At 44.1% G+C, this 16022-nt stretch overlaps 1 protein-coding gene across 7 annotated transcripts; it reads right to left on the bottom strand.

Moving 5' to 3' along the window:
* Nucleotides 1-257: 257 nt before the first annotated feature.
* LOC118219868 (platelet-derived growth factor subunit A-like) lies at nt 258-14605 on the bottom strand. Of its 7 annotated transcripts, none has more exons than XM_035403371.1 (7): nt 13845-14605; nt 12579-12667; nt 9564-9671; nt 8843-9030; nt 3482-3608; nt 2772-2897; nt 258-1676 (listed from the first exon to the last, which is right to left on the bottom strand). In XM_035403371.1, exons 1-6 carry the CDS (start codon nt 13856-13858, stop codon nt 2818-2820), a joined length of 606 nt encoding a protein of 201 aa, XP_035259262.1. In that variant the 5' UTR covers nt 13859-14605; the 3' UTR covers nt 258-1676; nt 2772-2817. The 7 variants fall into 7 exon arrangements, with proteins under 7 accessions (XP_035259262.1, XP_035259257.1, XP_035259258.1 ...); XM_035403366.1 differs by having other exon boundaries at nt 258-1673; nt 12575-12671; nt 13845-14602; XM_035403367.1 differs by lacking the exon at nt 13845-14605 and adding an exon at nt 12848-12959 and having other exon boundaries at nt 12579-12671.
* Between the last annotated feature and the right edge of the window lie 1417 nt (nt 14606-16022).

Raw genomic sequence — 16022 nt, 5'->3', positions numbered from 1 at the left:
TATATTTTCAGAAACTGTTTGTGTACCATACATACTGTGAAAAGCAATGTTTCCCTGGGGATTTGAACATGAAACCTGCTCCTTATTTAAACACAATGTCTCACCACCCTCAAAAGACTGGTATCAAGAACAGACAATAGGGGGCATTGTTGCGCCCATATGCAAAGTAATATATATGAATATATCTATATCCAGTATAAATATCCTAAATAAATATCCAACACTTTAAGTCAATGCTACATCGAAGGCAAGGGCAATACTTTCGAAAATGTTTATTGATGCTTAATAAAATATTAACAACATTAACATTAAAAATATGTTTCTATGATTGAGTATCACTAATAAATATTTGCAACTATATTATTAAGATGAAAGTCAGGGTTTCCAAATAGTGGTATTCTGCACAATGTAATAACTGTTACAGTTATTTTTATATGAATTCCAATTCCATATAACATATAAGCAAAATACTGTTCAAAATGTAAAAAAATTAATAATCTAATAATAGGGTGGCCTAATTAAACTGTGTTTATTATTAACCAAATGGACAACCTCCATTAACTGCAGTTAAGAGCTGTTAGTGCAAGGCTGGATACTTGGGATTCTCTCCAAACAACTGTCAAGGGTGGCTGTCCCCTCTGGAGCATGAAGGATTTCTCTATTTAATAATTAATCCACTCATTCAATTATTAATTCAAAAGCAGCCTATTCAACTGCACGATTGTGACACAGTAACATCCTACTGCCTAAACTATATATATATATATATATATATATATATAAGGAAAACCTAATTACAAGACTTCGCATTCAAAGAACTCCACCAATCAGAACTATGGTTATTTACATATCTTGCCCAATCACAGCTGTCAATGTTCTCACCCATAAAAAGATGTCATGTTTGGAGAGGATAAGCACAATCATAGGTAAATATAAATAGTTTATTAATAGAAAAGGCTGGGCTAAGGAGCCCTGTATTACGGTCTGTATGTACCAGGATACAATCCAATGCGCAACAAATGAAGGTTACAAACATAAGGACATAATGTGGTATTTCTTTTTATAGAGAGAAAAATATATATATAGTGTGTATTTCCTCATCTAAGAGAGACCAAGTTTGTCACAACAAGGAGAGGAAAACTATCTGGGAACTTCATGTCCGCATGCAGGTATCCAGTCAGTGCACATTTGGCGAGAGACAGAAGCGTCGACATTTGCAGTGTCTGCTAATCATGTTTTACCCAGCATCCCTCTCTTCCTCTACAATGCCACACTCAGTCATTCTGTAGGTTTTTCTGGGGTTTTTTTTTTTGTCTGCTACAAAGGCAACTCTGGCTTCCTCCATCCCCCAAAGTTTCAAAATAAATGCTTATCCATTTTTTTTTTTCATTTGAGGTCTGAACATTGCAGAATAAAACGTTCTCGTTCCCCTGTCACTTCTGCACAGGGTCCAGCTTGCGCCGAGCGGCACGATCAGCATTCGATTGATGATGCCTTGAGGGGGCGAGACGTCACTGAGGGACACTTTAATGAAGCACCTTTGGCATTACAGTCATCGTCTGTTAGTTGAGTAGGACGCGTCGAGAAAATGAGACGTCGGATGGATGGTGGCCGGCATCGGGGGGCGGGGAGAAGGTGGACTGGGGGCCTGATCTTTTGGACTCACCTGACACCTGCTGAAAGAGAGAGAGGGATCAAACACTCGTGGCAATTTTCACACACCTGTGCACAGCTAAGGTTCTTACTGTTAAATCATCGCAAACAATTAGTTTATTTGAGTCCAACAGAAATCACGCATGCTCAGAGTGTTGTATCAGAGATGATTTCACACCGACGATTATGCTGTGCGAGTGAGGACATTGTGATCAACCCAGAGAAAGCGGTAGAAAGAGGAAAACTGAGGTAGAGAGATAAAGGAAGAAACTGAGAGTGTTGTTTTGATGCCATCTCTCTCTCTCTCTCTCTCTCTCTCCTCCCACTTAAAGCATTCAGCACACGGTTTATGTTTCTGGCTTCTGGTTTAGTTACAGTGGCTGCATTGGCCAAATCCATTATGTAAATTATTATTTTTTTAAACTCTCAAATCCTCAGTGTGATGAATGCTTATCTGGGATGCAGAAGCTAAAATGGCAATAAGATTCAAGGATTACAAGTCTGCATTCACCCATAAATTGGAAACAAGACTTAAGTAGTTTACACGGAGAACATAAATACAAATACAATTCAGCATTTCACCCCATCAACAGTGCATAAAATCCATTGTTACTCCAGTTTAAGAGGGAAATGGTTCAACATCTACTGGGATTCTATAATAAATGCATATAATTCAGCTGCAAAAATCCAAAATATGCTAAAGAAAATGTCCTCTGATAGAGCATTAATACAATTTGTGACTTTGTTAATGTAGAAATGTATTTGTTTGCGTGTGTGAGTGAGTGTGTGCGTGTGAGTGAGAGAGAGAGAGAGCGAGAGAGAGAGAGAGTGGAAGAGATTGAAAAGAAAGAGAGGTGGATAAAGACACCAGTGCTCAAATAAACAAAATTAACACAACTGCATACGCAATCATGCTCAGGCAGTTAGCACATCTTCAAGGCCAATACAATCAGTGGTTTAGTGACAGATGCAAAAACCGCACATGCTCACTGCACTTGCCACTGTGAACTCATGCAGTTTTTATTCCCCCATGCTTCACTAATTAAGCAATCTGATTTGTGGTTGCCCTGAAAGGGGATGAGCAGGTGATTTATTGGCAGTCACAATAAAAGTCCTACCTGATTGGCTCACAGGCCCCACAGACCTTATTATTTAAAATTTTAACTATGTGGCCAATAAATCCTTGGTGAGCTTTAGCTTTTTACGTTTCCTCTTTTTTCCTGGAGACCTAATGCGCACCGGCCCTGTAAACAAAAACAGGGGGAGGAAGAGGAGGAGGAGGAAGAGGAAGAGAGTTTAAATATAAAAAGAGGGAAGAAAACCCAGCTCAGGGAAAAGCGGCTGAACCACTGTTTATCAGACCAGCGCTGTTTATCAGGACCCAGAGCTTTTCTCTCTGAGAACTATGGATAGCCCTCACACACACACACACACACACACACACACACACACACACACCCACCCACCCACACACACACGCACACACACAGACATACACACTCACACACACTCACCCACCCACCCACCCACACACACACGCACACACACAGACATACACTCACACACACTCACCCACCCATCCACACACACACACACATGCACACACACACACACACACACACACATTGCACCCACCCACCCACACACGCACGCACACACACAGACATACACACTCACACACACTCACCCACCCATCCACACACATACACACACACACAGACACATACACTACTCACCACATCCTCACACATGCACAATCACACACACACTGCACCCTCACACACACACTGCACCCACCCACACACACACACACACACACAGCCCTTGCCTGTGTCTGGTTCTTTGTGTCCTGCCAGGTGAAGATGTGAGGTGCACACACACTCCAGGTGGTCCTCCAGCTCCACCTGAACCTCCTTTAACCTGGGCCTCCTCCGGACATACTCCACCTTAGCCACCTGCAGGGGGGGAGGGGCATTAGGAAAGAAGACAGATCCCCACACACAACACTGTCTCCATCATACACTGTGCTCAGAAACGACATAGTTTGCATTACTGCCATTTAGAAGATGATCTTATCCAGAGAGACTAGCACAATTCAACGTTCAACATTCAACAATTCAACAGAGTACCCATTTATACTAGCCCCATTTATTTGACTTGGGGTATCAAGGGTCACAAGAGTTATGCTTCAACCAGCCCTGAAGCTCTGTCTGCTCTTGGCCCCATTTTCTCACAAGCCCTATCCTGTAACCAAGCATCCTTGGGTCAGGTTCATCCATCAACCAATCATGGCCTTCAATGAACCCTGCGAACCAGGCAATCCTTTACTTTGACCAAACCGCACATTCTTGCAAACCAAACATCTTGAAACAAGTCCTGCCAAACAGCCAATCCCCTGCCAGCCATACATCCTTATACAAATCCTGAATATACTGACAAATCTGGTCCTTAAATGAATAATGCCCCTTAACCAATCCCATGAGGCTGTTCCCAGTGGACATCCTGCCAAACCCAGGGAAAGTGTTTGTTTTTACATATGAAGCTTTACAGATTCAAATTCTAATTCAGCATTTAAATATATATATATATATATATATGTACCTTTCTTAAACCATTTTAAATGGATTATGTGTGAAATAATCATTAGCGTTCTGATAATTTTGTCCTGTGGAAAACCTGTTTGCAGCACTGATAAGAACATCTGAATCAAGTATAAACCTGCTCCGTTTGAAAGTTAATCCATAAATAACACATTCTTTTTTCTTTAGAAGCAGCAAACTTTTTTTCAAGTTTTCAGAGTGAACAAAAGTCAGAAAGTGCAAGGAATTCAATCAGTCTGCACTGTAAACATTGTTTTGAATCCAGGACTGGGTAAAATTCTTTATTTGAAAAATGTGATTCCCTACTTTAGAAGTCCATTTTAGTCACTAATGCATTTTACAGGAAATATTCAGTTATCTGTAGGAAGAAAATTCCCTATCTTACTGACAATTTTGTGAGCTAATCATAACTTATTTGGGAGGCCGCCTGTTCCCTGCACCCCTGGACAGGGGCTGGGTGGGGTGGGCTGCGGGAGGGTGGGGCGTGGCTGGGCACAGCCAACCCTCAGTAGCCCTATTATTTCCTCCGTTGTCCATGCGGTCCTAGAGTGATCTCATGCAATGTCATGTGATCACGGTTAGAAAAGCTCTCCGTTTGTGTGGTGCTATGATGCCAGATGTGAGCAGTATTAAAGGATTTCCTGTGGTTCCTGGTGATGGCACGACAAGCTCATCACAGGGCAATCTGTCTGACACCTAATGCAAACACACACACACACACACACACACAGGGATGAGCAGATAGCTTTTGGTTTTACTTTATGTCCCTCTCTCTTTTTCTCATGCACACACTCATTCATTCTCTATCTCGCTCACAAACACACTCATATGCAGAGACGGACAAGCTGCCAACTTGAACAGCTTAATCAGTTCCATGGCACAAGAGCACTGTCAAGTCTTAACAGAAATGGATGGAAGCAACTGAGCTATTGCAATAATTATAATTATTGAATAATAATTGGTGATGATTAGTTCAGGTCAAATCCTGTGGAATTCGAGAGGAATTATTTTGTCAATTATTTTGAAATCCCAACAGCCTGGAGGACTTTAGAGTACTGGCAACATTCAGAGAGAATGAGAGAGAGAGAGAGAGATAGAGAGAGAGAGAGAGAGAGAGAGAGATTTAAACCAGTGGTGAGAGAAGCAAGAGAGGGGAAGAGAGATATTGGGAGAGAGAGACGAACAACAAAAACAGAAATAAAAAAGTGTGAAAAGGGAAGAGAGAGGGATAGAGAGAGAGAGAAAGAGAGAAGGGTAAACATGAGAAGGGTTGCAGTGAGAGATCAGTGTGTGAATAGCAGGGGAGACTGGGAGAGAGTGGGGAGACTGGGGGAGAGAGAGGGGAGACTGGGGGCAGAGAGGGGAGACTGGGGGACAGGGAGGGGAGACTGGGGGAGAGAGAGGGGAGACTGGGGGGCAGAGAGGGGAGACTGGGGGACAGAGAGGGGAGACTGGGGGCAGAGAGGGGAGACTGGGGGACAGAGAGGGGAGACTGGGGGACAGAGAGGGGAGACTGGGGGCAGAGAGGGGAGACTGGGGGAGAGAGAGGGGAGACTGGGGGCAGAGAGGGGAGACTGGGGGACAAAGAGGGGAGACTGGGGGCAGAGAGGGGAGACTGGGGGACCGGGGGACAGAGAGGGGAGACTGGGGGAGAGAGAGGGGAGACTGGGGGAGAGAGAGGGGAGACTGGGGGTAGAGAGGGGAGACTGGGGGGCAGAGAGGGGAGACTGGGGGCAGAGAGGGGAGACTGGGGGACAGGGAGGGGAGACTGGGGGACAGGGAGGGGAGACCGAGGGCAGAGAGGGGAGACTGGGGGCAGAGAGGGGAGACTGGGGGCAGAGAGGGGAGACTGGGGGGCAGACAGGGGAGACTGGGGGACAGAGTGGGGAGACTGGGGGCAGAGAGGGGAGACTGAGGGCAGAGAAGGGAGACTGGGGGACAGGGAGGGGAGACCGAGGGCAGAGAGGGGAGACTGGGGGCAGAGAGGGGAGACTGGGGGGCAGACAGGGGAGACTGGGGGACAGAGTGGGGAGACTGGGGGCAGAGAGGGGAGACTGGGGGCAGAGAGGGGAGACTGAGGGCAGAGAAGGGAGACTGCGGGACAGAGAGAGGAGACTGGGGGACAAAGGACTATGCATGGGGATCGGGAGGAGGGGGGGGGGATTCCCATGCTGTCCGTCACACTAGCAGCAGGGTCCTGAAAGCACACACTTTCCCACCCGTGGAACTGCAGCACTGCAGCGCGCTCCGGCCAGTAGCCTAGAGTAACCCCTGAGCAGCGCAGTCTGCCCGCACGGACCCGGGTTCGCCTCTGATCGCAGACGCAGGGGGGTTAGAGGTCATGCAGGTCATGAGCAAGCTCCCCCTCTCTCAGAGACAAACAGGTCGCCTTCTCTGATTGGACACTGAAAGGGCATAAGGACCTTTGGTGCTTTTTCTTCTGTTTTATTTTAGGTTAGGGCCTGTGGCGTGCTGTGTACGGGCAGGTGCATGCATGCACACATAACACCCTGTCGACGTAACAATACTGTCAATACTTCAGAAGTTAATAGCACCCGGTTGCTAAGTAACCACACAGTAATACTGTAAATGTGGAGTTGTGCAAAGGCTTTCTGAATATGTCTTTCCCTCCCCTGAATTCTGAACTCCAGCCTCAACTCTACCCTTAACACCCCCTTGTAGCCATACCCTAACCTGAACCATAGCCTTAAATCTAACCATAGCCTTAACCCTAATCGTAAACCTAACGCTAACCGTAACCTAATTCTAACCTTAACCCCAACACAGACCTAATCCTAAACCACAAATCAACACAGCCTTGCCATTTATGCGTCACCTACTTCAAAATAACATTTAGTAGCTATTATCTAACTACAATTGATATTTAATATTTAGTCATTTGATATTTAGTCATTAATATTTAATTACAATGTAATAACACAATAATAATAATGATTATGATAATAATATATGCAAGAGACAGGGCAAACACATGAGAGATGTTTCCAGGCTCTGTAAATTAACTGTGTGGAGATGGAACGTTCAGGCCTTGCAAGTTCCAAGTTCCTCTCCTGGAGCCATAGGTCATGTGACACACCCAAGGGGGGTGGGCTGGTTGGGGTAGGTCTCCCTATGCCGTCTGCATCTACAGCTACATGCATATCAAAGGGTCAATTTTTCAAATCTATTTTATTTGTACAACGCATTTTACAGAAATATGTTCTAAAGACGCTTTATACAGTACCAGAGAAAGGGCAAAAACCAGGCCTGACTGAACCCCCAAATAGCAAGCACACCTGATAAATATGTGAATATGTGGACTTTAATACAGGGACCCTCTGTCAGTCTGAGGCTGCCCCCGGGTGCCAGGTGAAGCCCATGCAGTCCAGAGCCAGAGACTCCGGGGAATCCACCTACTTTTCGGGACAGAACCATTCTTTTACAACCAGCTCAATGGAACTTCAGTCTGAAGTGAAAGCAGGTTTTTGCCACAGGTGGGTCAACCTTACACAGGTAAAAACTATGAGACGCAGGGAAGGAGCTGATTACAGAGGGGAGTTGTGAGTTGTGTGTATATGTCGCACTTCACCAACCCCGCCCTCAGAGAGTCTGACCAATGGCAGCGTGACCTATCGCTGACACAGTGAGTGTTGTTTCTTCCCCGAGGGGAAGATGAGAGTGTATGGAGATCTGCTGAGATTGGATAATCTGGGCTTAGAGACAGGCCTGAGGCAGAACTGACCGTCAGGAGAGCGACAGACAGTCAGAGCCCTGTTCTGTTAGTATCCTGAGCCAAAACGCGTGCCACACAGAATGCTGGGTAACCTTGAGCAGGAGGGGAAAGGATCCCTGGGAAATGGTGAAGAGAAGAGCTGTGCTCCTCGCCTGTGTTTGTCTTTCCCGTTTATGACCTCACGTCTGTATCTCTGTCTGCTCCTTTCTCTCCATCTCCCTCTGTTTCCCTTTCCCAAAGCAGTCTGTGTGCTCTGCTCTCACATTTATGATGCAAGGGTGTCTGTGAGACGGGAGTGTACGGATGTGTGTGTATGTGTGTGTGTGTGTGTGTGTGTATGTGTGTGTGTGGGTGTGTGTGCGTGTGTAGTGAATGTGTATGTGTGTGTGTGTGTCTATGTGTGTCTGTGTGTATATGTGTGCGTGCGTGTGTGTGTGTGTGTATGTGTGTGTGTGGGTGTGTGTGGGTGTGTACTGAATGTGTATGTGTGTGTGTGTGTGTGTGGGTGTGTGTGCGTGTGTACTGAATGTGTATGTGCGTGTGTGTGTTTGTGTATGTGTATGTGTGTGTGCGTGTGTCTATGTGTTTGTGTATGTGTGTGTGTGTGTGTGTCTGTGTGTGTGTGCGTGTGTGTGTGTGTATATGCGTGTGTGTGTGTATGTGTGTGTGCGTGTGTACTGAATGCGTATGTGTGTGTGTGTGTATGTGTGTGTGCGTGTGTACTGAATGCGTATGTGTGTGTATGTCTATATGTGTGTGTGTGTATATGCGTGTGTGTGTGTGTGTATGTGTGTGTGTGTGTATATGCGTGTGTGTGTGTGTGTATGTGTGAGTGTGTGTGCGTGTGCTCTCTTACCTTCACAGTGCGTTGTTGTGTGCCTGCTGGGTGGCAGCGCAGGTTTCCAGTGTTGCAGCAGCCGGTGCAGCGTTTCACCTCCACGCACGGCGGCCATATCAGGAAGTTGGCGGAGGTGGGATCCACCTGGCCGCGCGGGATCTCGTAGATCACCGTCCGTATCTTACAGCTTGCAGGAACAGCCTCCTCTAAGGGTCAGAGGTCAGAGTCACATTCTTACATTATCAAAAAGTGCCAGTCACAGTTACAAAAGTGCTCCGTAACGTTTATTCAGTCCAAAAGCATTGCTACTACTCTGCACAAACAGGTTAAATCAAATCTAATTCATTTGTATAGTGTATTAAACAATTCTTTATCACAATAAGCTTTACATTGGACCTTGGCCTCCACGCCTACAAGAGTAGGCCCAGAGTGATGTGGTGATAAGGAAAAACACCTTAGCAGAGAATTTACCTCAAATAAACTGCCATACTATAGTATATTGTAAATTTGCATAACAGTGGTCATACTTGTTCAGCTTTCTAGAAAATATAACCCCTACAGGGATGTAGTTTTTTAACACTACAAAATCTGAAAGGATCAATCATTTATAAATTTGCCCACACACCATGAGCTGTCGTGATATGTTGAAGAACTTTATGAGGACATCCTGCAGTAGGCTGCATTTCCATACGAGGACATACAGAGGGGCCTAGAAGGACGACATTGAAAGATGGCTCACCGACGCTTCTCTTGCGTCTGCTGTGGATCTGGGAGCTCTTTGGGTGGGCGTGGTTGTGGGAACGTTCCTTACGGTACCTCTGTTTAGTCTCCTCCATGACCTCATTATCTGCCACAGTCAAAACACAAAGTCACCCCCTAACGTTAACTCCAAACAAAAAGCAAAATTAACACGTGAGCACACACACACACACACACATTCAAACCCAACATATGCATGCACACATACAGTACACAGATACACACACACTCACACACACACATACGTACACATTCTCACAGACACAAACATACGTGCTCACATCCAGAACACGTTCAAAGTTACCATGCAAGGACACAATGCAATGGACACATAGGTTTAACTTTGCTGAGAAATCCTTGTCACCAGAGTATTATAGTGGAACCTGCACACGCACACACACACACACACATACATGCATATTACGATTCTGCAATAACAATATCCATGTGAAGCACGAAAGCGAAAATGTTTTCTGAACCAAAACCAAGAAAAACAATGGCTGCGGGGAAGGAGATGAAACGTCGGATGAGGGACGTCTCAGTTTATTAAGCACTGCAAAGAAAATAAAGAGAAGACGGTATGTTTATCCGCCCAATCAGATGAGGAGACGGGAAGGAGAGTATGCGGAAATGGTGGTGATGTTCTCCTACAAGGCATGTGCATGGACAAAAGGAAATGGACACAGGTTTTTACTTTGAGAGAAATACTTGCCACCAGAGCACACAGACACACAAACATGCATACCCATGTACATACTCAGCCACACACACACACACATACACACAATTGCGCATACACAAACACACACATGCACACATACACACACCAGCACCCATGTGCACACGCACAGACAGACACACACATACACACAAGCACACATGCACAAACACACACATGCAAATGCGCGCACACACACACACACACACACACACACACATGCACGCACTCACACACAGACACACACACACAAACAGATACACACCCAGACCCACACGCACACACACACAGTCTATAGTTTTGTGAAACCCACAGTCGCGTCAGAGACTCGTCAGTGGGCCCTGGTGATGGTGAAACAGTTTGGAAATAAGAGCGGCTTAGCCAGGAAATAAGAGTGGCTTAGCCAGAAAGCTGTGGACACAGAGCGACGCACAAACGTTTCTGCCGAGAACACAGCCGTTATCGAGCTGCCAACGGCCAGCGCCGTCAGTCAGGCCATCAGACAGATTTACTCCGCAGGCAATAACACGGTCCAGGGCCATTAACCCTGCCGGAAAACATTCCACCGTCCAAAGACCGCCTTTATAATTCAGTTATACACACCTTCCTCTCATGTCTGAGTTGCCACTTGAGAGCGACATAAAAGAAAAAAAGAAAAGAAGAATAGGGCCTCCTTTCAAACCTCATTTGCTGTGCATCGCAGAGGCAAAGAAAAACTGCCTTCATCTGACACACAGGAATCCAAGCTTGAACACTGCATATCAACATACCGCCCATTCATGCAGGCTCCAGAAATAATAGCTAGCATGACAACAGCATAATGAAGTTAGCCACTTGACCTCCTGTGCACTGGTTATTAGTCAGAGCTATTTGCATATCAATACTGGCAGTTAAATGGGCTGACATTCCTTCGGTCATTTCTATTCATAGTCTTTTTCTTATTTTTGAAATAGGATTATGCTTATTATGATTTTTACAATTATTATTATTATTATTATCATTATTATCATTATCAGTACAAGGCCTTGTTTCCCCTTGCATACGCAGTTTTATTGTCTCAAACTTGGTTAAAAGCCCATATTTATATGTTATCTGTTTAAAATAAAGCCTCGATCATACGACCGCACGGTTTACTCTGCATTCTGAAACATAATCGGCTTTTAAAATACCGGGAGAGATGGGGGCGGGGAGGAAGAGAGAGAAAAAGAGAATACAAGAAACTACGGATCTCGTGCCAGGAAGGGAGGCTGAGACTGCAATTTGAGACAGCACGATATGTAACTGCCTGTGTGCCACTTATAAAAACATCGATCTTGCCTATTTCTAAATGTACTTTTTAAAAACGTATCAAGAATATTATTGTCCATTGTCAAGGGCATTATCCAAGGGGGTTGAGGAGACGATTTTATATGTTCAGCTTTGGTAATACTGGATAACTCCTGTTGGGGAAGAAGTTACGTTCTCAATTTCCAGCAGTTCATATTTCGCGCAGACGCAAACGAGTGAGATTACGACGATGACAAATGCCGAAGGAATCCGAGAAACAAATACCCAAATGAAAGTTTCTGTGTACCTGGTACTTTCTTATCGATTAGAACTTGGCCACAAAGCGTGGCTGTACTTTTTCAACACAAACGATAGGTAGATTTTATTGCACGACCTTCGAGAATGCCTACAAGGAACGATCATGGGTTTGCCCTGAGATATTAATTAATTTATTCTTTCATTCATTCATCCATTTATTTAATGAACCATCGCAATAATATCGTAGCTAGATTGCATCAAATGTATCAATGACATCTATCACGGGGCCCACGCAGGCGACCCGAATGGGGCCGAAAATTGCGGGAATGGGATATTCATTTCTTAGTTACAGTTGGCGGCGCTTGCAGATAACACATTAAGTGTATGAATCGTATTTTTCCCTTTATGCTCGTAATGGTAGCACTAAACTAAAAGAAGTCCACTAAGATAGCAGACGAGGAGATTAAATTTTCCCTTTCACGCCATGTGACATTAAGAACGATCCCCTCATCCTCGAAATCATTATCCATTCCACCAAAGCTGTAGCAATACGTGAACTTGGTTTGTTTGTCTCATTATTTCAGTGCGTGACCTTCGCTATCTCCGCTATCACTCTCTTCGCCAGGTTAACACATAGCTTTCGGTTAATCATGAACGCGAAGGGACACCCCATAATAGTATGGAGTTTGAGATACTGGCTTTGTAACAAAGTTCAGCAGAGGAAAAAACAATAAAGAAATGGAATTTACCTACGGAGTCTATCTCCAGGAGTCTCTGGAGGGCGCTGATGCTGTAAATTTCGCTGTTCGACAGTCGCTCGATCAGTTCCCGAGGTATAAGGACTTCCTTGGGGACAAAAAGTTGATATTGAAATTGTTTTATTAATAACTGTAACAAATTAAAGTTATGTTAAAAAATGTATTTAACATTTTAAAAAAAGAAATGAATAACATGTTACAAATATTTTTACTCATGCACAATTTGTATTCTCGTATTATGCGATGTGATTAACATCCACAAACCTTGCAGCTGTGCAGTTTCCACACACACAAATACACGTGCGCACACAACACACACACGCACATTGTCGTTTATACATTGCGATGATGACAGATTAAATAGCATATCTGTACAGTCCAGGGACCGCCGACTGGTGCGCAATTACCCTATGTCCAGATAATGAGCCTCACGAGCAAAAAGAGAACACTTGTCAGTCCCTCGGTGAGAAGAAATTACACGTTTAAATATCAGGTTTTTAAGTTTGAAAAAAGAAGGCGGAAAAATCTCAAACATCTCAAATATGTTAACTGATTTATAGGCGGGTAAGGTGCTCCAAATAACACCTCGCATAAGATATATTTTGTCTTTTGAGCACACGTGCTTACAAATGAGTGAGGAGGTAGCATATGATTACCGCACCAAGGTGAGCGCTGCCGCACGTGCCATAATGCTTAGTAGTTTTGTGTTTCCATACATCCCAAGTAACAGGATAGCATGACGACCCCATGGACATTGTGCTAATGGCGATAATGATGAGCAATGAAAATCTCAACCAAATTGAACAATGGACGGGCAGCCGCTGCTCCAGCTGTCTGGGAAATAATCTCCCAAACATTTACCAAAATCCCTTAACCTTAATTGACTCCGGCACAAATTACCCGCTTTTAAAATTTGCCATCTACTGTCGACTCCCAGTTCTTCCCAATACGTTTTAAAGTTTATACATACCACAAAATCCAGTCAGGCTACCCAGCTGAGGGTTACCAAAGAAATTAAATTTACACCGCTACCTGACCTGGTATTCGTCGCCTGTCACAGTGATTACCTGAGTGATTGTCAACGTTTATGCACGTACAGATGTGTGTGCAGCGCTGCAGTCGCTTTATTCAATGAACTCACCAACAGCGCACGCGTTATCAACCACACACGCACTCATACAGCAAGCGCACGCACTGCGGAGACCAAATCCACTGAGCCCCCGCAACTGCAGTGTATCAGCGTTCCGAAGTTTCCTTTTACCTCAGCGGTGGCATAGGGCAGACACGAGGTGCAGATGAGGAAGTACAGCAATGAAATTGTCATCTCCTTTTTCGAGTTCCACCGAACCATGAATAAGTTATTCTTTAGGAGCGATAAAGCTGCCCCTTGCCGCCGGGATTTCAGTACCATCCCTCATGGAGAATATCCTGTGCCCCAGGCTTAGAGGGCGTCATCTACGTCGTCGAATGCACTTGTTGGCTACTTGGCAAGAGCAGTTCAATCGGAGTTGTGCTCAAATGAAATTCACATTTGGCTTTGTAAAATCCGTCTTCTCCGAGCCTTGTTTCTTTGAAAGCAACCGGCGAAAGACCAACATGGTATTTAAACCCTGCAGAGTTGTGTGGAAAAATCCAGGCAAAAAGGCATGGGTTATATTCTTATCAGTAAATATTAAATTAATGCACTGCCATTTTAAATATGCGCTATTGTGCATCTGTAAAGATACATGATTTGGCCAATGTTCTGAATGTACAACATAGAAAACATTCTTCGGAGATTTCGTGCCGAAACCTGCATAAATTAATCGGTCAAGGTGTTATTGTGTTCCGATCGAAAATGCAATAATATATATACTCCAGTTTTGTTTCCAATAAGGAAGAAAAATATCAGATGAAAAAAAAAATATTTCTCTCCCGGTGCAAATGAAACGATTACGATAGATCCAGCGACGTCTTGGAACTCTACTGAGTGCAGTTGAAGCGTGTCTGCGATACACAATACACTTCAGCGAGCTGCGTCGTCGATGCGCCTCCCCTCACGCTTTATAATCTCATGTCAATCCACCGGACTGAGACCTGGGCGGTCTGCCACGCGCAGACTTTCGAGTGGAAAGTGCGTGCGTCAAGAGCAAAACGTGTTTCGATTGTTTCAAAAACAGTTTTTACACTTGTCAATGTAATGGCAAAATTAGTGATAGTGGCAGCATTGCTGTTTTATTTATTTATTTATTTATTTATTTATTTATTTATTTATTTATTTATTTATTTATTTATATTGTTAGTACGGCTCCTGTACGGTATTATGCAAAAAAACACAGAAATAATATGATTGCTTGCGTATACCGGTTGTATCGCTAAATCCTAAAGTCGATTTGCAGCAGTTCATGTTAAAATGGTAAGGGTTTCGGTGCGGCTCTCCGTTTGAAACTCCAGGAACTAAATTATTCTGCTTTTATAAATATGACCACATCTGATCCAGATGACATGACATGGCATCCAATTTCTCCTTTCCGTAAATTGACAAATATCTGAAGCTAGTACTAAACTGCAGTCAAACTTTGTTTTCCGGCCCAAGCATCTTACTACAGACTGGCACCAAAATCAGTACTTCTAAATCTTGTAAAAAAAAAAAAGATAATATGAAAGAGAGAACAAAACATTGTCAGTGAACTACTAATCAACATCATTCTTATGTGTGTGTGTCTGTGTGTACGTGTTTGTGTGCACCTGTAAGTGTGTGCATGTGTATGTATTCATGTATGCATGTATGTATATACGCACGCATACATGTATGCACCTATATACGCATGCATGTGTGCATGTAATTATTTATGTTTGTATGCATGTACAGTATATATGTATGCATGTATGTATTTATATGTATGCATATATCGAATGTATGCATTAGTACAGAACAGTATTTGTTCTCAATATGGAAATACATTTAAGAGTTTTAAACCTCTCACTTTATTCTGTCAGCAGCAGGTCAATATTATCTGCCACCCCTAATTAAATAAAAACATAATATATATTTAAAAATGCATTCCAAAAAGTATTCAATGACATAATTCACTATATAAAGCCTTTATAGGTTTAGAAATATTCAGGAAGGGATTTAATCTGTAAGGGAGGAGGGAGTGACTTCCATGGGAAAAAGCAGTGGAGAGGAAAGAGACAGAAATAAAAAAAGGGGGGAAGGGGGAGGGAGGGGGAATTGGGGGGGGGGGGGGGGTGCTCTGACCCCAGGGACATACCGGCTGTGACTGAGCAAAAATAACACCAAATAAAACAGGCCTTTCACATGAGCCCACAGCTCTCCTGTCTGCCCGAGGGGGAACCAAGTGAGAGTCACACACACATTCTCACACATACACGCACGCACACATGCAGGCACACACACACACACACACACACACATACACGCACGCACACATGCAGG

The sequence above is a fragment of the Anguilla anguilla genome, chromosome 2 (genome assembly GCF_013347855.1).
Source record: "Anguilla anguilla isolate fAngAng1 chromosome 2, fAngAng1.pri, whole genome shotgun sequence".
NCBI lineage: Eukaryota > Metazoa > Chordata > Actinopteri > Anguilliformes > Anguillidae > Anguilla > Anguilla anguilla.
Note: the sequence above shows the minus strand (reverse complement) of the source record. Positions and strands in the feature narration are given on the sequence as shown.

Bases quoted from the DNA above. Each gene is read 5' to 3' on its own strand.
- LOC118219868 (XM_035403366.1), bottom strand. From the start codon at position 13,994: ATGGTACTGAAATCCCGGCGGCAAGGGGCAGCTTTATCGCTCCTAAAG. The intron at 9,672-12,574 runs GTAAATTCCATT...TGACTGTGGCAG, and splicing joins CCTGGAGATAGACTCCGTAG to ATAATGAGGTCATGGAGGAG. The intron at 2,898-3,481 runs GCAAGGGCTGTG...TTTTGTTTACAG, and splicing joins ACACAAAGAACCAGACACAG to GGCCGGTGCGCATTAGGTCT.